Raw genomic sequence first — 23,812 nt, 5'->3', positions numbered from 1 at the left:
CCGACTGTGGGGGTTCGACTTTGTCGGAATCACGGAGTCCGATAAAGATGACCAGGCCCGTAGCTGGCCATTGACGTGCTCCCAACAACAACCATTCGATGCATCCATTGAACTAAAGTCATGCCATACTGAGGTTCTCTTATATTGACATCTTGAACTAAAACTAACATATTTCCATATTTTCTTGTTTTTAAATGTGATTGTTCCATTACTTCTTTTCCTCCAAGATTATACACACCGCCGCTACATCATATACACAATGGCCACCGATGTAGGAGATGAAGAAAGGGCACATTTACTTGGTATATCACCGTCACCATCACCATTGCCCACAGGTGTCATCACAACGCCATATCAACCCTTAGACCAAGATGAGAGTGCCAATCAAGACGATAACGACAGTTCAAGCACTCACAGCTCTGAATGGACTGTCAGTCAAAGCGCTCGCAGACTCTACGTATCTCATACCCTCTCAACATGGAACTCGCGCGTCTTTGAATTCGGAAGCGTTTTGTATCTCGCCTCTATCTTTCCAGGAACATTGATGCCGCTTGCGGTGTATTCAATGATTCGAGGCGCTGCTGCTATTGCACTATCGTCTTGGGTCGGATCTTATATCGACCGCAACGATCGTCTCAAGACAGTGAGACTATCAATTGGTAAGGCAATTCACGCTATACGTGACATAACTGTTAACATAGGTAGTATCTCAAAGACTGGTCGTTACAGTCTCATGTGCGATCTTTCTTGTTCTCATCAAAGTTCGAACTATGCCTCATGAAGTGAGGGTTGGCTTGCTCGCTGTCTCAATTATCATGGCCTGTATTGAGAAGCTTGCAGCCATAATGAACTTTGTGTCAGTCGAAAGAGACTGGGTATGTGATCCAAAATGAACAAGAATGAAAATAGCTCATAGTCGATAGGTCATCGTTGTGGCTCGCTCTGATACTACTGCACTCCGAAGTACAACACTCGAGGCTTGAAGCGGAAGTCTTGCTAACTTCTTGATAGCGATGAACTCACAAATGAGACGGATTGACCTTGTCTGTAAACTCCTTGGACCCTTCTTCATAGGACTGGTTGATGGCTTTTCTACAGAAACAGCCATTCTGGTGAACTTGATAATGAACTGCGCATCGGTTGTAATTGAGTACTTTACCATCGCTAGGGTAAGTCGTTGTCTGTACCGTCTTTACGCAAGTCGTACTAATCCGTGCAGGTCTATTATCAGGTCCCTGCTCTGCAGTACCCCAAGAATGCGCCACGTACCACGGCCCTCGACGATGGCAATCGACAAAACCCTTTGGCATCAGTCAAGCTTGTTCTGAAGAAGACGTTCGACGATCTCCGTCTCTACTTTACCCATCCCGTCTTCTTTCCTTCTTTCGCAGTGGCTCTTCTTTACTGCACAGTCCTATCATTTGGCGGAGTCATGGTTACTTACCTACTATCAAGCGGATACAACTCGATTCAAATTGCTGCAATGAGGACAATTTCTGTAGCTTTCGAGGTTCTAGCTACTTGGATTGGCCCATGGCTAATGAAGAAAATTGGTCCGGTTCGCGCAGGACTTTGGTTCCTGAGCTGGCAATTGGGATGCTTATCAATAGGCATATCGATATTCTGGAGATATGCTGATAACGTCCTCGTATCAACTCTGGCACTCGTGGGAAGCTCCATGTTCAGTCGTGTCGGACTTTGGGGCGTCGATCTCTCAGCACAGGTCATCATCCAAGAGGTATGTGTGTCGAACTTGTTGGCGCGAAACTCGTTAACCATGCATGATGCAGGAAGTCGAGGCGCAAAATCGAGGAGCCTTTTCTGCTGTGGAAGCTAGTTGGCAACATGTGTTTGAGATGTATGCATACACGTCGACCATAATATTCTCGTCGCCTAGTGAGTTCCACAACCCGACTGCACTGAGCGTCGCGGCAGTCCTGTTCGCATGGGTTCTGTACAGCTTGTTTGTTAAGAAGCGACGAGGACATCTCGTCCACTGGCCGACCTGCCTGTCTGCAGAGAAGCAACAAGCAGCAGCGATAGATGGAGTGCTCGAGTCGATGCATTCAAGAAGAAGAGAGGGGCCTGGAGGGGTTGCATGATATGCATGTGGTACTGCACGAGTGGCGGTCACCTGGATCGGAAAGCAGTGTAACAACGATATAGTGAGATGACACGGGATCCTTATGCTGATCCTGATCCTGTGGGCTGGGAACAATCCACGTTTTCTTCCGTGTCTCGGACGGCAGCGGTTGCTTTAAAGTGTTTCTCTGCATGGAGCATGTAACATGACTTCGTGGATCGAGGAGCGAACCTTTGAGATGATGCAGTCTCGGTTACACGAGTAGCACAGCATTGACAGAACAAGTACATGCTGTCTTGGGGCCTCACTAAAGAGGGTCAGCCGTTGCGTTTGGTATAAGACACGATGTGTTGCATTGTATGAGAGACAGAATGAGACATGCATCGAGGCTCTAGAATAGGACGTGCCGGGGTCAAAATAGGCACAAAAGTCTCAATCGCCCACCATCTCAGAGCCCCAGTTGACTGGTCATCTGTCGTTATAATCGTAATGTTGTGGCACACCATCCTGATGTCTTGCCGGGACGGACAAGGCGGGGAGAGGTCGAATATTGCATAACTTATGCACAGTGGCGGGTCAGGGCGGCGCGGGAATGACGGTGTCTGCTTTAGCGGCCTTGGAGGGTACCATTTCCCCTGTAGCCCACCTGTAGCCTACCAAACTACCGCTCCAGCTGATCCACCAGCACCACATACGCTACTAGACCAACTTCATCCAAAGAGGTTGCCATCATAAATTTTCCCCCAGATCTCAAACCTGGCTTCGTCATCACACGGGCTTTTTTTTTCTTAATCATATTCCCTACTATCTTTTACTCTACTTAATCTACAGCACCGCCCATTTGATCAAGGGCGCGCTGTCACCACCCGTGCTGTTGTTTCAGTCCTGTCTGTCACTGCTTGCGATCCTAGTCTGCTGCTGTCTCTGACGCTAGCCCTTCGATCCCCTTTTACAGGAAACAGTCAAACAAAACAAACCCCCGTGGTTTTCTTCACGACCGTCGTCTCACATCTATCGCGATCCCGATAATCCACAATCATGAACGGCGCTGCTTCTTCACCAAGGGTTAAGAGAAAGGCCCCTGGCTCCCCCGACTTGCCTCCCCCCGCCAAACGAGCCATCAACGGCAAGCACTCTCCCAACGACAATACTCCCGATATTGTCGAGTTCGATGACCAGTCCGAGACAAGCGGCGACCTTCATCCCCATGCTATGTACATTGGGACACCGGGGAGTCTAGGAGAATGGCAGGACACGATTCAAAAGGTCGTGCGCAATGTTGTCGCGATTCGCTTCTGCCAGACTTGCTCCTTCGATACCGATGCGGCCTTGACCAGCGAAGCGACGGGATATGTTGTTGATTCTGAACGAGGGTGCGTTCCCCATCTGTTGTCCTTGAAAGACAATGCTAATGACATCCTCTAGATACATCCTCACCAACCGTCACGTTGTCGGCGCTGGTCCCTTCTGGGGCCATTGTGTCTTTGACAACCACGAGGAAGTCGACTGCTATCCCGTCTACCGCGACCCCGTTCACGATTTCGGAATTCTTCGTTACGACCCCAAGGCCATCAAGTACATGCACATCGACGGCCTAGAATTGCGGCCAGACCTTGCAAAGGGTATGCGCTCCCTCGACATACCGAACATCGCCTGCCCATTGCTAACATCTTTTCAGTTGGTACCGAAATCCGAGTCGTAGGTAACGATGCCGGCGAAAAGCTCAGTATTCTGTCAGGCATCATCTCCCGTCTGGACCGAAATGCACCCGAATACGGCGAAGGCTACAGCGACTTCAACACGTGTTACTACCAGGCCAACGCCGCCGCTAGTGGAGGAAGTTCTGGAAGTCCCGTTGTGAACAAGGATGGATGCGCTGTCGCACTTCAAGCTGGTGGTCGCTCAGATGGTGCTTCAACAGACTATTTTCTTCCATTGGACAGGCCACTTCGTGCTCTTCAATGTATCCAAAATGGCAAGCCTGTCACACGTGGTGATATTCAATGCCAATTCCTTCTCAAGCCATTTGACGAGTGCCGCAGACTGGGATTGAGCCCTGAGTGGGAGGCGGCCATGCGCAAGCAATTTCCTGAGGAGACCAACATGCTGGTAGCCGAGATTGTCCTCCCCCAGGGCCCTTCAGACAAGAAGATCGAGGAGGGAGACGTCTTAATCAAGGTGAACGGCGAACTTATCACTCAGTTTATCAGACTTGACGATATTTTGGATTCCAATGTTGGTAACACCATCAAGCTGCACCTCCAACGCGGTGGAGAGGACGTGGAGGTAGAGCTCGAGGTTGGAGATCTCCACAAGATTACCCCTGACCGTTTTGTCTCAGTGGCGGGTGCCAGCTTCCACGATCTGTCCTACCAGCAAGCAAGGCTTTATGCTGTCGCTGTCCAGGGTGTCTATGTATGCGAGTCCGCTGGATCTTTCCGATTTGATAATACGGACAACGGCTGGATTGTCCAAACAGTTGACCACAAAAAGGTGCCAGACCTTGACACATTCATCCAAGTGATGAAGGCCATTCCAGATCGCGCCAGAGTTGTTGTCACATACAAGCACCTTCGTGATCTACATACCCTCAATACCACTGTTGCCTACATTGACCGTCATTGGGCGTCAAAGATGAAGCTGGCTGTCCGAAATGATGAGTCAGGCGTCTGGGACTTTACTGATCTCGGAGATCCTTTGCCTCCTGTTCCCCCTACTCGACGATCTGCCTCCTTCATTGAACTAGAGCATATGCCACACCCTGGTATCGCAAACCTGATCCACAGCTTTGTCCACATCAACTGTACTATGCCGTTGAAGCTTGACGGTTTCCCTAAGAATCGTCGTTGGGGCATGGGCCTGGTAATCGATGCAGAGAAGGGTCTGGTCTTGATCTCCAGGGCCATTGTTCCTTACGATCTTTGTGACATCACTGTCACCATTGCTGACTCCATTATTGTTGAAGGCAAAGTGGTTTTCCTACACCCCCTTCAGAACTACGCCATGATCCAGTATGACCCATCGCTCGTGGATGCACCGGTCAAGAGCGCAAGATTGAGTAACGAGGTCCTCACACAAGGCGCCAAGACCTACTTCCTGGGTTACAATAGAATTGGGCGTGTTGTACATGGCTCTACCAGTGTCACCGAGATAACAGCGGTGGCGATTCCCGCCAACTCTGGCGCTCCCCGCTACCGCGCCGTCAACGTGGACGCCATTACTATTGATAGCAACCTCGGCTCGACCTGCAATAGCGGTGTTCTTGTCGCGCCCGATGGCACTGTTCAAGCTCTATGGCTTAGCTATCTTGGAGAACGCAACCCGCATAGCTCGCGGGATGAAGAGTACTATCTAGGTCTTGGCACCAAGACTCTACTCCCTGTGGTAGAGTCAATTCAGAAGGGCGTCAACCCTAAGCTTCGCATCTTGTCCGTCGAATTCAGATCGATCCAGATGTCCCAAGCATCAGTCATGGGTGTTTCAGATGAATGGATCAAGAAGGTCACACAGGCCAACAGGTCTCACCACCAGTTGTTCATGGTTAGCAAACGAACATTTGAGCGTGTCAACCAGCCGGTATCCCTGCTTGAAGGAGATATCGTTCTCACTCTGAACGGCAAGATTTGCACTACAATCTCGGATTTCGACTTGATGTACTCTCACGAATTGCTCGATGTCGTTATCGTCCGCGAATGTGCGGAGCTGCACCTTCAAATCCCTACTGTTTCTGCAGACGATATAGAGACGGATCATGCAGTTTCTTTCTGCGGTGCTATCCTGCACCGACCCCATCAAGCTGTTCGACAACAGATCAGCAAGCTACACAGCGAGGTGTATGTGTCTAGTCGAATCAGAGGATCGCCTGCCTACCAGTATGGAGTTGCACCAACCAACTTCATCACTCATGTCAACGGTACTCCCACGCCTGATATCCCCTCTTTTATTGCTGCGACCCGGGAGATCCCAGATCACACCTGTAAGTCAACCTTTTCTGATTCGCAACAAAGTATAGTCGAGCTAACCATGAACAGACTTCCGTCTCAAGGCTGTGACATTTGACAATGTCCCATGGGTGATCACTATGAAGAAGAACGACCACTACTTCCCAACAATGGAGTGGATCAAGGACGACAAGGAGGCCTGTGGATGGCGTCGAGTCACATACGAAGGCAGCGATGCGTTCAAGGGCGAGGCGATCGACGGCGTGGCTCCGGTCGCCGAGGATGCCGAAATGGAATGAAGCATCTGCGCAGAGCTACGTATCCCCAACAGAAGAGGGAGTGTACCAAACTGGATTACATGGGAATGATAGAATTAGGATATGGCGTTATATGGCGATGAAGGATTCCGATGTCAGGGTCATCTGGAGCTGTGAGACAGCCCTTTGGAAGGGGAAACTTACCCATTGGTTTATAAGGGCTGTATACTCATATGGATGGACTGAATGTCTGTCAATTTTGAATAATTTCACAACTCTGTATGAACAGAGGAACTATTTTGTCTTAGATAGTACGTTATGCTTACACAATACAAGTGTATAAAGTACTCAGTATTATCTACTTCCCAAAGACTGACTCATATGATGTCTTTCAACAATTACATATCGACAGTTATTCACAGCTGAGAAATGCAGAAATACACGCCCATATGCCTTGGTCGCAAGCTTCCAGGGTCGGCCTGATCCGGATGAAGCTGTGGTGGGGCTCAGGACTTCGCTGGTGAGAATGAGCTCATAGCGTCTGGGCGTCTGAGTTCCGTCGCAAGGCAGTTATACAGTTGGGTACAGCTCTTTCTGCCTATTCCATCCTACCCCTCCACTGTCTGTACTATACCTGCATCTCCTCACCCTCTTTTTCAATCAAAGATTATCTTCTCATTTAATCCTCATAAACTAACATTTGCTATACAATTCATCCATCATGCCGCCTAGTGCCAGTCTCATAGTAAGATGCCCCTCTTCAGATACCAGCACTTCCCCGCCATGATTGCGCCGGTCCAGTCGCACACAGCTGATCAAGCAACGTAACTAATATGCGCGCTCAACTCAACAGACAAAGCTCAAAGTCCAGCTCAAGCTGACCATTGCGCGCCTGCGCATGGTGCAGCAGCGCGACGAGCAGCTCGGAAAGACCGCGCGGAGAGCCATGGCCCAGCTCCTCGAGGCTGGCAAGGAGGACTCAGCCCGCATCCGTGTTGAGAACATCATCCGATCCGACATCACCTCCGAGCTTCACGAAATCCTCGAACTTTACTGCGAACTCCTCCTTGCGCGTTCTGGACTGCTAGAGGCCCATACTGTTGACCCCGGACTGGAGGAGGCGATTCAGAGTCTGATTTACGCTGCGCCCAAAACGGAGATCAAAGAGCTCGGAACTGTTAGGACGCTTTTGGCGGAGAAGTATGGAAAGGAGTATGTTCTTGCGGCGACGGAGAACTCGGATAAAAAGGTCAATGAAAAGGTTGTCAAGAAGCTCGGCGTCACGCCTCCCAGGGAAGAGCTTGTCGTTGGCTATCTAGAGGAAATCGCCAGAGCTTACGGCGTCGACTGGCCCAAACGAGAGGCTGTTTCACCACCCCCGGAGTTACTCGATGAAGACGAAGAAGCCGATGACGACGACGATGAACCATCTGGTGGACAGAAACAAAGAGCCGTACCCATCGCCGCAGACTCCAAGGATTCAATCTTGAACACGCCCGTCAAGAAATTAGCCGGCGGAGGTCCCACGAGTCCATTGACAGTGACACCACCGAGGATGACAACTGATAACATACATCCCAAGGTGACGCTTGGATCCGTGGAATTGAAACCTAGCAAGAAGATGGAGGCTGCGGCGCGAAAGGGTGAGCCTGATGGGTCGATTCCTGACCTTGGGGACCTGGAGAGAAGGTTTGCGGCTTTGAAGAAGAGGTGATTGTTTGGTTGAGCTTCAGTTGATATATGGATATTGCGTGATATGTGGAGTTTTAAGGTGTTTATCAATTCGTTATGTTGAGCTTGTGGTAGAAATTGATGTGGATTTAGACGTCGACGAGCTTGATCTGGAAGTGTGTAACAATTAAACATGGCGAATCAAGAACCATGTTTGTTAGCGATCGGTTAGTAGAGCTTAACAGAAGCACCAATTGATCAACACGGTCATTACTTGTAGTCATAGGGATTGATTGTACGTGAGATTTGGCCGCTTAAAGGTACTGCGCTCACGTCTGTCGGAACATCGTCATTAGCAATATCAGCGCTCTACTTCAAGATCAACGTCTAATAGCAAAACACCAAAATAAAAGCAGAAATAACAGCAATGGTATTCTTGATACGGTGGATGCCTCCACTAAACGCCCGAACTCCAACCTGCCTCCATATGATATGCAAAATACAAAGTATAGCTTTGGCATAAAGGAATACTGCGGAGAAGCCTTGGGCATTCCCGTATTTCTCCATACCCTCGATCATTATGTGCGCAGCTTATTCTAATTTGTCGAGATGCTCCAACCGCGTGAGCACAACCTGCTTACTCGTCTCTTCGATCTCGCCTGCCAGGAACACCTCGTCGAGGATAGCATAGACCTTGTAGAAGTTGAAGACAAGGTCAAGCTCGCAGACGTTTCCGAAAAAGGCATCGAGGACCTCGACGAAGAAGTGAATGGCCTCGAGGAATGCGAGTTCGTTATCGTTTGTGTCGACGCAGGCGCAGAAGAAGAGACCGGCATAGCGACGATAGACGATCTTGTTGTTACGGAACTCGACAAAGTTGGACTGGTATTTTTGATCGCGGGGCGCAACGAGGCGGTGGACTTCGCCCTTGAGCTTGATCTTTTGCTCATCGCTGAAAGGGGCGTACCATTTGGCGAGACGAGTCTTGCCCCTGAGGAAGGTTAGCATGGTATGAGGATTGATGTACGATTGGGCGCATTGAGACTTACTGTCGGTTTTGAATGAGGATAAAAGACAGCATCTTGAATTGGCAAGGCTGATAAAAGTTTAAAACGAGGGTCGTTTGAGAAAGGAGGATCGCGATAGTGAATGTGGCATGGATAAGCTGTCGTTGTTAGGAGGCTGTCGCGGAACACAAGGACTGATGTTGATTGGGTGGAGGGGAACGGCGCTGCAGCCACTGAATCGCTGCAAGGCTACAGCTAAAATACCCCTGAAGGACGGCTACCTAACAACTTACCTTGGAACCTAAGCACGTTTAGTCCCTGCTCGTGCATACAACGAACTCATGCAATCCCCTGCACAAGTAGATACTAATACGGATGCAGTATATCTCTCTTACAGCCAATTCTTTTTAGGGGTCAATATATGGTAAATAACTACTAACTCATTCTTGCACTTACGGCACTATTTATCTGCCAACTCCCTCATCCCAGTTATGGTATCATGGATCATGAAAGTCGCGAGACCCCTGCACCTACACCTGCACCTGCCTCTTAGCGCCCCGTACTGTATGTCGGCACTTTCCAGCTTTCGTCATACTTGGGTCCAAGTCTCAATATTCTCTCTCATCTCATTCAGTTAACACAAATCTCCAAACGTCAATTTTACTCATGAAACGATGCCAAACAAACTTCAACAATATCGAAATAATCAACAGAAGAAACAGCTCCCTATATTTGCATAGTCACTGCTCTGGTAGCCCGCCATGAAGACTGTGACAAGATTCCTAAAAAGGCTGGTCATAGCCATTTGGGCTGATCGTCAGGCAAACGACTTATGGCAACAAATCGTGAAATGTTCGATTGCCTGTATCGCTTCAGTCATTGCAGTCATTACTCCCGAAGCTGTTGCAATCCTTGGTCCTGCAACATTTCTCGCCCCAATGGGCGTCATATTTGCCCACCCAGGCCAGAGAACTGGCATTATGATTGAGGCTCTCATGATGTTGGTGTTGGGCACAGCAGCCGGCCTCGGGTGGTCTATCTTAGGCCTATTCCTATCCTCCTTCATTGTCGATGAAAGCAAAGCGGCCGCATACACCATCCGTGGGGTATTCCTGGCTCTGGCCTCCGTCTTTCACGGTTATATCAGATCAGCCGCTCCCCGTGCCTTCTTGTTTGTTGCTTTCTATCTCATTGCCTGCCTAATTGTGCTGCTTGGAAAACAGGACCGTGTATCGATGTCGGTCTTCACAAACGTTGCGTATCCAACTTTGATTGGTGCTGGCATCTCGCTGGTAGCCAACCTGTCCATGTTTCCTGAGTCATCGAGCAACTTCGTTGGTCTCGCTGCCATTGATGCGCTTTGTGAAACAATGGATACTCTAACTCGAGCGACACATTGGTTTATCACGCCTGGTGGTGATTCTTATGAGGAACTAAGCCATGTTGAACTCACCATGACCTCCACAGTCAAGAGTGTACCCGAAAAACCAAAGCGCAAGAAGAACTTTATTACTAAACGAATGGCTCAATTTCCTAATCCTTTCAAGCCTTCGCAGAACCGTTATCGTGTTTCAACTGTTCCTGTCGGACTCGCGACAATTGCAAGCTTGACGTCGGCAAAGGGAAAGCTCCGCAGTCGGCTTGCTCAATGCAAAAATGCTCAGCGAGAGGTGAACTACGAAATAACATTATCAGTGCTTCCGCCGGCCAGTATGAAACCCCTGACCAACTCTCATATGGGCGATCTTGTTCAAAACATCACCAATATCATTGGAGCATGTGAGAACAAGTTTGCCGTCGTCGAGAATGACGACGGGTCTAATGATGACTCTACCACAACAGCTGACAGCTCCAACGGCGAGCCGAGTGGTGGCATCACACGTATGAACACATTCGAAGTTTATCAGCAGAAATTGGAGAACGCGAAACCCCCTAGAGAGGTCGAGCTCAGCAATGCCAGCTTGCTTGAGGCTATTATTGCACGTATTCGAGAACCGACTGCAAAGTTCGATGCTGTGATCAAAGACGCTGTACGGCTAGTCATCACATGCGTCGCATACTGTTATGATGTGCCCAAGTTGCCGTCTGGGCTTCCTGTGCCCAAGGACATATCTCTGCACGAGTTGGACTATAGGATCGATCTCTTGGCGGAGGCTATTGCCAATTTCGACTCCAGCTGTTCATCGGAGCTTCGCCAATTAAGAATGGACGAAAGCGGAAACAGTGTCGACTTTATGCCTCGCCACGAAACGTTCCTAATATCTTCGTTTGTCCTTGGCGTTCGCCAGTCTGCAACGCATGTTCTACAGATGCTGTACCATGTCCGAGAAACCGTCGAACAGAGACAGGCTCGGCGCAATAGAGCCACATTCTGGTTTCCGAAATCAGTCGATATGCGACAATTTTGGAAAACAGGCGGCGAGAGTGATGGACTCGTCCTACCAGGAACGGCTCGTAAACAGGTCCACCACGGTAAATCCAAACATCAGACGCAGTCTGCGGAAAAGGACGCAAATGATACGGAACCTAAGATCAAAGATGAAGAAAGAGCCATCCGTTTTGTAGAGCCCAAGCCTCCAGTCACAAAAAGGTACGATGGTGCAGAGAAACGAAAGGGGGGGAAATCAAAGGCCGATGGAAGCAGCAGAATTCTCGAAATAAGAGGAAAGGCAGCCGACATCATCGAGTGGATTCATGAGTCTAACGACCTCTTTTATGCGATCAAACTCGCATTTGCGGTTCTTCTCCTCAGCTGGCCGGCGTTCGTCTGGGATGATTGGTACGCTCGTATTCGTGGTGTTTGGGCTCCTATGCAACTATTCCTTGTCTTTGAAGTGGCTGTAGGAACGTCCGTCTACGTTTTTATTGTCCGGTTTATTGGTGTCCTTCTTGGCTGTGTCATAGGTTACATATCCTACGTGGTTGGGGGTGGTAACAAAATTGCCATGGTTTTAGTCCTAGTCGCAGGTGTTATTCCGTCTTTTTACGTTCAACTCGGTACCAGATATACCAAGGCGGGCATGATATCAACAGTCTCCATGGTTGTCGTCGCACTCTGTAAGTGCCAGCCTTCTACCGTGCAATATCAGGTGTACTAATGTGGCCAGCCTCTGCTAACGGACCCTTATCCGCCCGAGATAACTTCATCAGGCGATGGCTTTGTTTTCTTGTGGGTGGGCTTGTGGCTGTGGCCGTTGAGATGTTCGTTTTCCCTGTCAGAGCCAGGGACCGACTTATCGAGTCTCTTTCAGTCTCAATAAAACAGGTGCAGAACATGCAAGCCGCAATGGCTGTTGGATTGGGCAGCCCGGCCAAGCCGGATTTTAGGGATCCTGGTATTATCAAACGGTTCAACTTGGCAAAAGACCGGGCCCAAGAAGCACTTGCTCTAGCAGACACATTTTTGCCAATGTGTCTTGCAGAGCCACGTCTCAAGGGAGACTTTAGGCTCCTTTATCCTATATACAAAGAGATCGTCGTCGTGCTGCGACAGATAGTCGAGAGGATGGATAATGCGGTTTCGCTCCGTAAGGAATTCGGCTCTTCCATCTTGGAAGACTTGCACCCTCAAGTATACATGTACCGGCGTAATGTGGCGGCCAGTATTATGCTCCTCCTTTTTTCGGTGCACGAAGCCCTTATCACTTGGCAACCTCTGCCGCAGTTCATGCCAGCATGTCGGCTCGCACATTTCCGCCTCATCAATCGCGTTAGGGAAATTCTTTATTCGCGAAGTGGCGCTCAGACACCCGCAGGCGGACCGCCAAGCGTCTCCCTCGAAAACGTCAACTTGGCTGAAGAAGTAACACGGCTGATCGTTCAGAAACGATCTCTCTCGTGGAATGCCAGTACCTATGGCCAAGGAGAGATCATTGAATATCTCGAGGAGCTTGTAGAACTGACCAAGATCTTGGTGGGGGTGAATGCGTTCCGAAGTGGTCTGCTTGAGGAGGCAGCACCCTACAGCAAGTATGATCAGCGTGCACGCCTCAACCGCATTCCTCTATCTCGCGCGCCTACGAACGAGACAGCTGCTACTGTTGCGGCGGAAGAAGTCCCGAGGGAGGAGAAAGCAGAGAGGAGCGACAGTGAGGAGGATATACCCGTGAGTCTGCAAAGAGTTGGGACTCGAATATGTGAAAACAATGCATTGATTAGGCGACGGACTATTGCTATGAGCAATGATGATGACAGATAGAAGGGTGTGGAAGTCACACATGTGGCCAAGCAAACTTGGTAGTATAACTATCAATACCTACTCACAATGCGCCTCATTCATATCGATAATTCATGACATTGCCAGTCTTCACACTCAAACGCTGTGCAAAACCAAAATACAATCATGCCAGACACACGAACTGGGTATTAGAAGATGTTGAGTGGCGTATGTTGTGAAATTCGAGTCCCGTTGAGCATAGCCCTTGACTTCTTGGGCCGCTGCTGCAACCTCCGAGACCCTTCCTGAACGTGTCGGGGCTCAATAGGCGTTTTGCCCTCACTGGGAAAGTCGAACAAGGCACCCTCGTGTTTTCGCTTCTTGGCAGTACCGACGTTGTCTCCTCCGTTCTGGGCGCGGACCAGATCTTCTTGTTCCTTGACCTTGAGCGCCATCTCGGTCAAGGTCTGGACCATTTCAAAGGTCAGAAAACCGAGGATGTCTACAATATCATCTGATGGTTTGCTGTCGGTGACAATACCGAAACCCGCCCACTCTCGAAATCGCTTGCCCTTTCGGTACGTGAACGAGGCTTGTCGATATTCGGACCACGTCACGTACTCTTCCTTGGTCATGGCCTTGGTGCGCTCATCAGCCTTGCGCAATCGCTGCAGCGTGATGTAATTCATCTCCTCCTCTTCCTCGTCCTCTTCGTCTTCACGCTCGGGCACCTCCACGTTGTAGTACGACGAGGGTTCCCACGGCAGACCGACCTTTGCCTTTTTGTTCTTCTTGGATGCTTCATCTGTGGTGTTGTCGCCCGTCGCGACTGGGTCATCGCCAGCTGCGAGATCGGCGTCTGCGCCCTTGTCGTCTGAGTCCTTGACGTTCTTGCGAACGTCCTTCCATGACAAAAAAGTTCGCAGACGAGAAACTTTTGCCTGGTCGTGGCGAATCTGAAAGATAAGATCATTGATGCTGATTGATTTTGAGCCGCGACGCGAGGCGAGCTCGGTGCAGTTTCGGAGCTGAGATGAAATGAGATGAGATGATCAAATGGAAGATAGAAAGGGAGGGGTTCGTACCAGTTCTATAACTTGTTGGCGCACGATGTCCTCGATGATACTCGTAGTTTCGACGGGAGGCTCTGCAGTTTCGCCAGAAACATACATCATCTGGCTGATTTCCTGGCGATACTTGTAGGCCTTGTTATCTCGTGATTCCGCCATTTTGTCACGATTTGAGATGTGATGGTTTTATGTGTATGAGACTCCAACAATTCTGGGATAAATTATTTAGGCTATTTGATGAGGTCAGTTATTGTTCTTGATGGATAATAGATGACTGCGTCAAGTGAGATGAGTTTGTTTGAGGAGGTTACCTTTTATAGGGCGCCGCAGTAACGCCGTTTGTGATACTGATGCGAATGATTAAGGATTATTGAATAAATGCGACTTTAGTTTGAGTCATAGAATGAAACGTTGAGCAGCGATTATTCTGTCACGGGGGTTTGATGATAGTGTTTGTCTCCTTGCCTAGAGGTTGAGGGAGGTGGTTCGCGACCGTGCGACAGGATGATAGGCTAAACTCAAATAGGAAGTATATTATTCCGCAGTCTATTATACCAAGACTCGTTCTACAGTATTGGTCAATCGATACAAAAACTTCTGAGCATAGGGTCATGATTCTTTAATATTTACATCTCCTGAATTATCTAAGCCCCCACTCCAACGCCTCCCCAATTCCCAAACCCGCTCCCCCTTGAAGCCCAGACGACGATATAATGCGCCGCCAATAACTTCCACTCCTCCACCTCATCTAACCCCTCCAGGTAATCCACACGCTGCTTCTCCTCAGGCGATACCCAGTTCTGCCAGATATCTTCAATCGTCATATGATGTACCGTCTCGAAACCAGCTGTGCGCAACCGTGTTCGCTGGTCCTCAGGTGTAGGGTACATCTTGAGAGTGGGCATCTCTATGCGTCGCGCTGCGAGATTTGATACCATCATCTTGCCAAATGCGTCATCTGGACGGATGGGCTCGTAGATGATCGTTGCGAGGTTTGGTATGCGTGATGTGAAGAAGTTGAGCACGTCTGAGGCTTCAGTACCGTTGAGATAGCACAGACAGCATTCCGATAGGAGCAGCGTGGGAATATCGGTGCGAAGGCCGGGGAGAGTGATCTCTGGTTTCTCCTGTGGTGCGTCTTGGGTATTATGATACTCTTTTGAAGCTTTTGATAGAGAAAAGTTGCGCAGGTCTTGGCCATGACAATAGTATTCACCCCCTGAAGGTTTACTCGACCAGGAGTGCTCTGTTAATTGTGTAACATTTGTCAAGATGTTTCTCAGCAAGGGTACAGCTTGAACAGTCCGTAGCTTCTTTGATGTGACGACTTCAAAATCAAGTTCATGATAAACCAGCCCAGGGCGAGCTTTGGAAGCGAATAGTCGAAAAGGTCGTGTATCAGTGCCAGCACCTAACGAAACAATTTGTTTCGGGGTAGAATCTGGTCCGGTACTTTGGTCTGCACTGAGGAATGACTCGATAAGAGTATCCAGAGAAATTGTTCTCGCATATGTTCCTGCGCAAAGTTGGTTCAGTAAAGATAGAAGTCATGATAGGAAGTTTCAAGCTACGCACCTCTGTTGATGATGGGGAGACGTCGGGCTGCTGGACCAGCAGAGCTCCGGACAAAGTACTGAGCATAAGGGTCATCCAGATAGCCAAGATCAACAGCACTTAATCTCGAGACGGAGGCGTCGGTATCAGTGCCCTGAATGGTGGAGTCGTGGGTGGCAGATGAGGAGGCATGGCCGCCTCTCCCTCTTCCACGACCGCGACCTCCGCGGGCGCTTCGAAGAGAACTGAGAAGGTTTGGGATCTCGGGGCCGGACATTATATATACATATATATACTGTAGAGAATCAAGGAGGGGAGTGAGGGCATTCAGAAGTGTTAAGGGTCCTTAGGTTGATCCGGCCGAGGGGTTGAGAAGCTGTGTCCCACTCCATATTGAACGTAGCCAGTGACGTCGGTCAACCCTGAAAGGTCATGATTGCGGGGCATTATTTCATTTAGCAGCCTGTGTAACACAAGACATAGATAATCTACAGAGGCGAGCTACAAATTTACTGCATAAAAACCCTTGTTTCATGTCTCATTTATTCAATGCTGATCAGTGGGTAATAATCACTCGGTAATCCTTTTTCAAGGTTTCAGATATTAGTCCGAGTCGAAGTCAACTAACAACCTGTGACGTTCAGAAGGCAGCGACTAGTTCCAGGGGTCCCCATCCCTAAGCAAATGCCAAGAATACGCCTCTCTGCATGTCTACCATCAGTCCAGAGCACGGCAATAAATACGCCTTGTCAGTCAGTCAGCCAACACGAGAGGGGAATAAGACAAATCACGACGTAAAAACAGCGGCATGAAATTCCCCAAATAAGCGCCCGGTCAAAAAGGTCGCATCGGTATTTTGTCTTTGCCGTGGCGATTACGTGTAGTATGAGTGAAGTAGAGGTCATTGCCTAATCCGGTAACCACCGACTTGAGCGTCAAGATATGAGCAAAACTACCCAATAATCAAAAGAATATGTTATCTTGGAGGTGATATTGATATTCTATAAAACAGGTAATTTATATTCATCACATGTATTCCAATATTGCAAAATCAATATTGATAATCATGTACGACCCAAGGACTTGTAGATCAATAAAGCAGGGGGGCTGTGTGCATCATCCTTTGTCGCCCCCCAGTTTGGGGGCCCTTTTTTAAGCCTCCGTCATGGGCTGGCCTGGCCTGGTAGGCTGCCTAAATTAGTTTTAGTTTCAGTACACGCAGCTGACAACTTAAAGGCCCCAGCATCTTCTCATTCCATTAAAATCAACCCATCCCTTCCTCCTCTTCCATCAACTCGAGATTGAGGATCCTTTTTTCCCCTTCTTTCTTTATATCAAAACTAAACACTCTCATATTAAATCACCTTTTTGTAATCATCCATCATGATTTCTGAAACGGCCATGTCGCTCATGCGGCGCGATAACATGCCCAAGCCAAATCTTGGCCATGAGATTAACCAGCTTCCCGACTGGTCTTTCTACGTCTTTTTGGCCAACTTCATTCTCTTTTTCCCAGTCCTTCTCCTTGTAAGACGTACCGCAGCTGTATAGCTGACCTTCACTCACTAACATGCACCCAGTGCTCGTACACCTTTGAAAAGGTCTTCCCCGTCCTCGCCATCGTCGAAGATGAGAAGCCTCCCGCTTACGCACCTCTCGCCGTCGAGTCTATCGCCAACGACGACATCACCAAGCCTTCTGGTGTTCCCTCTGCTCCTGCTGCCGCCGGCCATGGCAAGCCTATTACCTCGTCTTTCCGCGCTACATTCAGCCTCCTTCGATCTACTGGTGGCTTCCGTGCCATGTATCGCGGCTACTTGATGCATGCTCTCCAGGCCCTCGCTCTCGGACTCATCATGTCGGCGCTTTCTCACGTCACTCCTTACTCCTTCGCTGTCGCCCACCTGATCAGCTCTCTCATCTGCGTCCAGCTTAGCACCGCCTGGGTCCACATCGTCATTACACCCGAGTCCCAGGATCCATGGTACCGCCGAATTCCTGCGTTCAAGACCACCTTCCTCGCCACCTGGAGGCCTATCGTCATCTGGTGGGCTGCTTCTCAAGTCGTCACCCTCGGCGGAATCACCACAGTCTACGCCATGGGCACCGACAGCCAAGGAATGCCTGAGTTTGATGGTAGCGAAAGCGGCGTTTGGGGCATCATGATCCTGGCTCTGTTCCTCCAGGTCGCCATCCAGATTCCTGCCTATGTTGTTCTCGTTCGCGTTCAGGCCTCTCTCCTTCCCGCCGAGGCCGACACCATCATTCCCTTCGACCGTTCATTCAATGGCCGCATCGAGCCCGTCGTTGTCGGCGGTCGGGGCTACGCTACCGTTCGTGACGCTTGGTCCAGCTTCTCCAAGTCTGCCTGGAAGCGTATTGTTATGCTCGAAATCAAGATCATCGCTGTCACTGTTGCGTCCTTCTTTGCCCTAATGGTTGTTGTAATTCCCCAAATCATCCTCCTGGCCACCCTGAGTGCCTCAACTGGAGACAACCCTGGCAACGGGGACATGGGGATGTAAACCAACAGCAACTGCCACGAACTTCCAAACGGAAGTACTATCTTGGATATTCACAATAGTTCGTTAGTCAAAGTACATCACTAGAACAAACTGTCAAGGATTTGATACACACATCCCGCTCGGTTATCCAGCTTTTTTTTCCTTTTTTTCTTTTTAACAAGTGAGGTGAAGCATAGATTGTTAGAAGCTCAATTCATCGACTCTCTTTAACTTCGTTGCCTTAACTACGTGATCGTGACAAGACTTATGCAAGTTTCCTCCACTACAGCTGAACTCTCTTCTCATCCCATCTCTCGCGCCCAATGCACCAGCCCTATAAGTATGCCCGACCGTTCATTCATAGCCCTGACGCGATGCCTATCGTAAATCCAAATCATCGTAGCCGCCCCACCCCTCTATCGCCTTCTTATAGAATCAGAAACAAAACAGAAATCGGGGACAAGTAGAAAGTAACAGCATGGGAGAAACAAATGCGTGGAAAGTGAAAGGCTTTGTTGAACAAACGGGGCGCATCGTTGAATTTGGGGAGAAGGGGGGGTATGAACGAGGGGGTGCGTGAATATGTGTGTCTAACAGAATCTGCTCGCAACGCCGTGCCCAAAAGCAAAAAAGCAGCGAGCTCTTTTTTCTTTATTTATCTTTCCCTCATTACGTCTATGACTTGGCGAAGAACCAACTGGCGCGCTTGCTGCTGCTACCGCTGCTGATGTTTCCCTCGTTTTGGCCCTGTAGGTTCTGGATCGTAGGAATGCTGGGGGCAGCGTCGTTGCCACCGCCGCCTCCACGAAGAGGCTTGGCGATCCTGCTGCCAGCGTTGGCGAAGCTAAAGCCACCTGGCGAGTTAAGACCACGAGTGCTGCCGGCCTTGGCAAGCTCAAGACGCTCCTTGACAGCGGCGAGCTGAACCTCGAACCTGGGTTTTTTGTTAGTAAAATTCATAAAAAAGGGGGCAATATACGGGCGGGCGTACTTGTGGTTCGCAGCAGCCATCTTCTCCTGGCTATCTTGTAGCAGGCTCTCCAGGCTCTGGATACGCTCGTTTCGGGCAATGAGCTTACGCTCGGCGATAGCGACTTCCTTCTTGAGCGCCGAGTTCTGCTCGACAAGCTGGCGTTGGACTTGGGTCAGTTGCTCCAGGTTCCTCTCGAGGAACGCCATCTTCTTTTGTTGCGCCCTGTTGTTTGACGATCGGAGAACGTTGTTATACTGCTCTCGTGTCTCATCCAGAGAGATCTCGAGCTCTACGACACGCTCGCATCGGTTCTGAAGGTCACGCATGAGACTCTTCTTCATGACGTCAAACTCGGCAATCTGCTGCTGGATCGTCTTGCCGTTGGCCATGGGTGCGGTGGCGCCAGCCTTGACCCGCTGCTGAAGATCGTCGATCAGCGTCTTCATTCTTGTGTTCTCGGCTGCCTTTTGGGCAATGTCGGCCTTGAGTTCGTCGACAAATGCAGACTGGGCAGTCTGTCGGTTGGCAAAGGCGTTCTCTAATCGGGCCTTGACCTCCTCAACATCCTCGGGGCCGAGGTTGCGGGTAAGGATCTCCTCGTACTCAGCCTGGACGGCCTCGAGACGAGCCTCAAGTTCTTGTCGTCGCCTTGAGTCGGCATCGCCAGAGGTAGTGCTGTACATGGACAGCTCGGCTTGTCGAACGATGCCCTGCGTCTCAACCAATCGAGAACGGAGTGCCTTAAACTCGTCAGGTGCGATGTTGTCGCCAGTCGCGCTGAGCTCGTGAAGCGAGTCGACCTTCTCAATAGTCTCCGCAATATGGCGCTCGTTTTCACTAAACACATCGCCGCCCAAATCAAAGCCAGCCATCATCTTGGCCATTTTCTCAGCCTTCCTCCTTTCCTTCTCGTCGAGAGCAGCACCATTTTCCTTAGCGCTCATCTTGACATCGAGAAGCTGCTGCTTCATATCGTCGAGTTCGGTGGTAAGCTCCGAGTTAGCCTCCTTCAGTGCATCCATGGTAATCTGAGCCTCCTTGCTCTCGAAAGTGAGTCTCTCGAGTTGCATCTTGAATTCGTTAACCTCGGTAGTGAGCTTCTCGTTCTCCTTGCCAACTTTGCTGTCGTGATCCTTGAGGTAGGCCAGCTCCTCCTTCGTCTCTCGAAGCTGCTTCTCAGCGGCAACAGTTTGAGACTCCTTCTCCGAAATCTGATCCTGCAGTTCGTTCTCCCGTCGTAGAAACTCCTCCCTCTCGTCCTTGTCCAGTGGTAGACTAGGGGTGCCAGCACGTTCGGATATCGCAGGCGTCTCGGATCGGCTATCTGATATTAATGAAGGCGTAGAAGGTCGGGTAGACGTCCTGGCGGCGTCGGCCTTTGTTCTAGTAACAACATCGGTAGAAGCAGCGGGCGTGGCCCATTTCTCCTTAGGTACTGCTTCACCAGCACGCCACAGCTGAATCTCGCCCTCGAGGTTAGAGATGTAGCTCTCGAAATTCGTGACCTGTCCTTGCGCTTTCTTAAGCAGGGACTTGAGTTCGGCAGGACTGAGCTCGGCGTTGACCTTAGCCTTGTTCTTGATGGATTTGGCTCGCATACCAAATCGCAGTGTGCCCAAAGTTTCGGCATCGTTGTAACTACTGGGAGAACAGTTGATGATAAGAGTTGTCCGACTGTTACCACCAAGGGATTCTTGAAGGATACGGGTCAACTTGGAATCTCGGTAAGGAATATGTGAGGATTTGCCGTCAGTCAAGGCGTTGATGACCATTCCTAGAGCACTCAAGCTCTTGTTGATCTTTTTGGCTTCCTCCAGAGTCTGTCCACTGGCACCGGTCTTGCCAACCTTTTCACTACCAGCCAAATCAACAAGGAACAGCTGTCCGCTCTTCGCTGATCCGGTCTCGACGTTCTTTTGTGTAATGGTGATGACGAAAATAGAGTGCGATCGCGAAGATTCCTGGTTCATGTTGGTGGCAGCAACTGCTCGGGCATTTCCACCTCTCCTCATGACTTCGTACACTTCCTGGACGCTAGAGACGTAGATTTCCAAAAGATCCTTGACATAAACACCGCGGTTCTTCTCTTCGTGGACGGGCAAGTTGTCGTTTTGTGGCTGGAGCAAATCTCGAATCCTCTCCATGTAAATTTCCATATAGCTGACTCGGACCGTGTACTCGATAGTGCCGGGACTCGACATGATGCTGGCAAAGATCTGCTCAACAATACGGGGGATGACACCTCGGCCCTCGTCGTCGTCGATGTTGGTACCCATCATGGTATAAGACTTACCGGCACCGGTTTGGCCGTAAGCGAAAACGGTACCGTTGTATCCATTGAGAATGTCGTCGACGGTGGATCGAATAGAGAAGTCGAAGATGTCTTGCTGTTTACATCCCATGTCAAAGACTCGGTCAAAGGTGAAGCTGCCTTGCGCCTCCTTGGACTGCCGAAGAAGTTAGCCACGAAGCTTCACCGTATGTCACTTGGGCCCCGCGAAAAGAGGTGCCAGCGATGCACATACGTTAAGACTGCAGGTGTCGTCGCCATTGAAAGAGACGATGGGCGTTCCGCCCGACGCAAGCTCGACCTTGTTCTGAGGTCGGAACCTGGCGACAACCTTGATACTATTTGCGGACGACATATTGAACGCGGGCTGTGTGTCACGCAACAGACGTTATCATGGGCCGCAGCGCTGTCGTCCTAAGGAGAAAAAAGTCGGGAATCGATCGTTGGTTGCTCTGAAGCGAACCCTTCCTTCAGGGGTGTGAGGGGGGTCGCAGAAGATGCGGGCCGTGGATTTGTTGCAACGAGCCACAAAATGGCGGCGAGAGGAGGGGAAGACGACGACCTCGAGACAAAGAGAGGTGAGGTCGGTGGATGTGTCTGAGGAGAAAAGTGGCAGATCGAGGCCAGGCCAAGATTACAGGGTTTCAGCTGGGTTCGCTGCAGAGCGACGGGGGGTTAAAATGCACGATAGTGTTGTTCGGATAAGTGTGATTTGTCTGATGGTGCAATCACCAACAACAAAAGTAATCGAGGTATCGACGATACGATATGAGTAACAACAAATCAACAGCCCAACTCAACGTCGTGTTGTTGGCAACCAGAGGCGGTGGGTTATGATGAAGATGATAGGCTCAAATCGTAGAGAACGCGCGCCAAGAGGGGCCGAAACGGGGAGGGGACGCCAGTGTCAGAGCTGCTCAGGGGGGTCTGGCAAAGGATTTAGGGGACAGATCCCTAAGAAATTAGGCCTCTGTGGCCTTAAGCTTTGGGTTCCGTACTGTTCAAACTGGTCCACTTCCATCCATGTGTTTGTCTGTCCAAAAACGCCGCCTGAGGATCTATCGTTGTCAAATTAACGCAAGTTGGAGAAATACTGGGGTTCTTGGACTGTTGGGCTACAGTGTGGAGGGGTTCATGAGGGACGAATTGTTAATATGGAAGCAGTCAACAGACTGCCTATTATGGTAAATGCCCCCAAGGTCGATCTTTGGCATCATTTCCAGCGCATAAACTGACAACAGTCAATACCACAATGTTTTGGTAATGTGCATACAGCTAATATGGGGAGTTTATGGACAGTGGAACTCACGGAGCAGGCGCATGATGTTCATTTAATGAGGAAATGATGGGTGAGTCACCATTCCTGCTTCCTACAGGCGCAACATGCAATATACATAGGTAATGGCTTATCGCACAATCATTGGTCACATCCATCGGTTTCACCAAGATACGCTTTATATGTGCCCGATAAAACACAAACGTTACAAAACATAAAACTCCTCTTCATGATGACGCTCGTGATATCATAAGCTAACTTTCTCGGGGACTTCCTAGACGCTCGCAACGCCCTGAATGCAGTTCAGTCCAACCCAACGCACCAAAAACGCCATTTACATACATGCTTGAACCCTTGGGCCGTGACGCTCCAAGCTACAGAGCATAACGAGAGCAACCTAGCCCATGCTTTACCGGACAAATCGACGTTGGCATACCGTTCCGTGTCCTTCCAGGATCGCTCTTTGCTCAGTCCTCCCAGCTCTTCTCCACTGTCTCTCTAACGCGCTTAGTGTATTCCTTCCTGTTGTCTTTGTACAAGTTGGAGGCTTCGACATTCGCGGGTGAGCCGGTGTTAGGGTCGTTGAGTAAACTAGACATGGTCAGTCTGGGCCCGTCCGTCATCTACTTTCTCTCATTACCTTTGGATGCTGGTCAAGACTGCAGCGACGTCATAAGTAGGGCTCCATCGGTTCTGAAGAATGTCCAGGCAAAGCTCGCCGGTGGCATAAACGTTGGGGTGGAACATTTCGCTGATGAACTTGACTTGAGGAGGCTTATTAGGGTACTGTTCCTCAAACTGCATCACCAGTCGAAAGGTGCCGTCTTCGAATGGGGTATCCGCGGGGCCGATAATCACTGCGTTCCTGCGAGATGTTGGGTTAGTATTCAGCGTCGATAAAGTCGAACAAAGCGTACGAACCAGGTCATAACATTGTCTGATGCAGGTGAAGCAGAAACACCAGCCGGAGGGTCGGTTTGAATGGGCTACATTCAAAGTTAGTCAGATACGCTTTCAAAGGTATTGCGGA

The 23,812-nt window shown here is 49.8% G+C and overlaps 10 protein-coding genes across 10 annotated transcripts; 5 read left to right on the top strand and 5 right to left on the bottom strand.

The window, feature by feature from the left end:
* Positions 1-259: 259 nt before the first annotated feature.
* On the top strand, positions 260-2,102 carry FGSG_05096 (uncharacterized protein; the record flags this gene model as incomplete). The annotated part of the gene is made up of 6 exons (XM_011325288.1): positions 260-643; positions 702-875; positions 924-963; positions 1,075-1,169; positions 1,220-1,738; positions 1,791-2,102. The coding sequence occupies 6 exons, from the start codon at positions 260-262 to the stop codon at positions 2,100-2,102; spliced, it is 1,524 nt and encodes a 507-aa protein (XP_011323590.1).
* Positions 2,103-3,121: 1,019 nt separating this feature from the next.
* FGSG_05095 (uncharacterized protein) lies at positions 3,122-6,323 on the top strand (the record flags this gene model as incomplete). The annotated part of the gene is made up of 4 exons (XM_011325287.1): positions 3,122-3,456; positions 3,509-3,705; positions 3,762-6,059; positions 6,115-6,323. 4 exons carry the CDS (start codon positions 3,122-3,124, stop codon positions 6,321-6,323), a joined length of 3,039 nt encoding a protein of 1,012 aa, XP_011323589.1.
* Positions 6,324-6,895: 572 nt separating this feature from the next.
* On the top strand, positions 6,896-8,214 carry FGSG_05094 (uncharacterized protein). Its single transcript, XM_011325286.1, has 2 exons — positions 6,896-7,026; positions 7,135-8,214. The coding sequence occupies exons 1-2, from the start codon at positions 7,003-7,005 to the stop codon at positions 7,993-7,995; spliced, it is 885 nt and encodes a 294-aa protein (XP_011323588.1). The 5' UTR covers positions 6,896-7,002; the 3' UTR covers positions 7,996-8,214.
* A 329-nt stretch (positions 8,215-8,543) lies between these two features.
* On the bottom strand, positions 8,544-9,033 carry FGSG_05093 (AP-2 complex subunit sigma; the record flags this gene model as incomplete). The annotated part of the gene is made up of 2 exons (XM_011325285.1): positions 8,544-8,943; positions 9,002-9,033. 2 exons carry the CDS (start codon positions 9,031-9,033, stop codon positions 8,544-8,546), a joined length of 432 nt encoding a protein of 143 aa, XP_011323587.1.
* A 687-nt stretch (positions 9,034-9,720) lies between these two features.
* Positions 9,721-13,157, top strand: FGSG_05092 (uncharacterized protein; the record flags this gene model as incomplete). Its single annotated transcript, XM_011325284.1, has 2 exons — positions 9,721-12,016; positions 12,049-13,157. 2 exons carry the CDS (start codon positions 9,721-9,723, stop codon positions 13,155-13,157), a joined length of 3,405 nt encoding a protein of 1,134 aa, XP_011323586.1.
* Positions 13,158-13,324: 167 nt separating this feature from the next.
* Positions 13,325-14,344, bottom strand: FGSG_05091 (spt3 protein; the record flags this gene model as incomplete). Its single annotated transcript, XM_011325283.1, has 2 exons — positions 13,325-14,143; positions 14,201-14,344. 2 exons carry the CDS (start codon positions 14,342-14,344, stop codon positions 13,325-13,327), a joined length of 963 nt encoding a protein of 320 aa, XP_011323585.1.
* A 485-nt stretch (positions 14,345-14,829) lies between these two features.
* Positions 14,830-16,016, bottom strand: FGSG_05090 (leucine carboxyl methyltransferase 1; the record flags this gene model as incomplete). The annotated part of the gene is made up of 2 exons (XM_011325282.1): positions 14,830-15,701; positions 15,761-16,016. 2 exons carry the CDS (start codon positions 16,014-16,016, stop codon positions 14,830-14,832), a joined length of 1,128 nt encoding a protein of 375 aa, XP_011323584.1.
* Positions 16,017-17,002: 986 nt separating this feature from the next.
* On the top strand, positions 17,003-19,031 carry FGSG_05089 (uncharacterized protein). Its single transcript, XM_011325281.1, has 2 exons — positions 17,003-17,266; positions 17,320-19,031. The coding sequence occupies exons 1-2, from the start codon at positions 17,123-17,125 to the stop codon at positions 18,262-18,264; spliced, it is 1,089 nt and encodes a 362-aa protein (XP_011323583.1). The 5' UTR covers positions 17,003-17,122; the 3' UTR covers positions 18,265-19,031.
* FGSG_05088 (kinesin heavy chain) lies at positions 18,919-21,861 on the bottom strand (the record flags this gene model as incomplete). Its single annotated transcript, XM_011325280.1, has 2 exons — positions 18,919-21,663; positions 21,742-21,861. The coding sequence occupies 2 exons, from the start codon at positions 21,859-21,861 to the stop codon at positions 18,919-18,921; spliced, it is 2,865 nt and encodes a 954-aa protein (XP_011323582.1).
* Positions 21,862-23,249: 1,388 nt separating this feature from the next.
* Positions 23,250-23,711, bottom strand: FGSG_12683 (ubiquitin-conjugating enzyme E2 2; the record flags this gene model as incomplete). The annotated part of the gene is made up of 3 exons (XM_011325279.1): positions 23,250-23,373; positions 23,423-23,647; positions 23,704-23,711. The coding sequence occupies 3 exons, from the start codon at positions 23,709-23,711 to the stop codon at positions 23,250-23,252; spliced, it is 357 nt and encodes a 118-aa protein (XP_011323581.1).
* Between the last annotated feature and the right edge of the window lie 101 nt (positions 23,712-23,812).

Source organism: Fusarium graminearum, chromosome 3 (genome assembly GCF_000240135.3).
Source record: "Fusarium graminearum PH-1 chromosome 3, whole genome shotgun sequence".
Taxonomy (NCBI): domain Eukaryota; kingdom Fungi; phylum Ascomycota; class Sordariomycetes; order Hypocreales; family Nectriaceae; genus Fusarium; species Fusarium graminearum.
Note: the sequence above shows the minus strand (reverse complement) of the source record. Positions and strands in the feature narration are given on the sequence as shown.

What these genes read in the sequence shown, in the direction of transcription:
- FGSG_05094 (XM_011325286.1), top strand. Translation starts at nt 7,003, where the DNA reads ATGCCGCCTAGTGCCAGTCTCATA. An exon ending in CGCCTAGTGCCAGTCTCATA is followed by an intron (nt 7,027 to 7,134) that starts GTAAGATGCCCC and finishes TCAACTCAACAG; the next exon opens with ACAAAGCTCAAAGTCCAGCT.
- FGSG_05089 (XM_011325281.1), top strand. Translation starts at nt 17,123, where the DNA reads ATGATTTCTGAAACGGCCATGTCGCTCATGCGGCGCGATAACATGCCC. An exon ending in TTTTCCCAGTCCTTCTCCTT is followed by an intron (nt 17,267 to 17,319) that starts GTAAGACGTACC and finishes ACATGCACCCAG; the next exon opens with TGCTCGTACACCTTTGAAAA.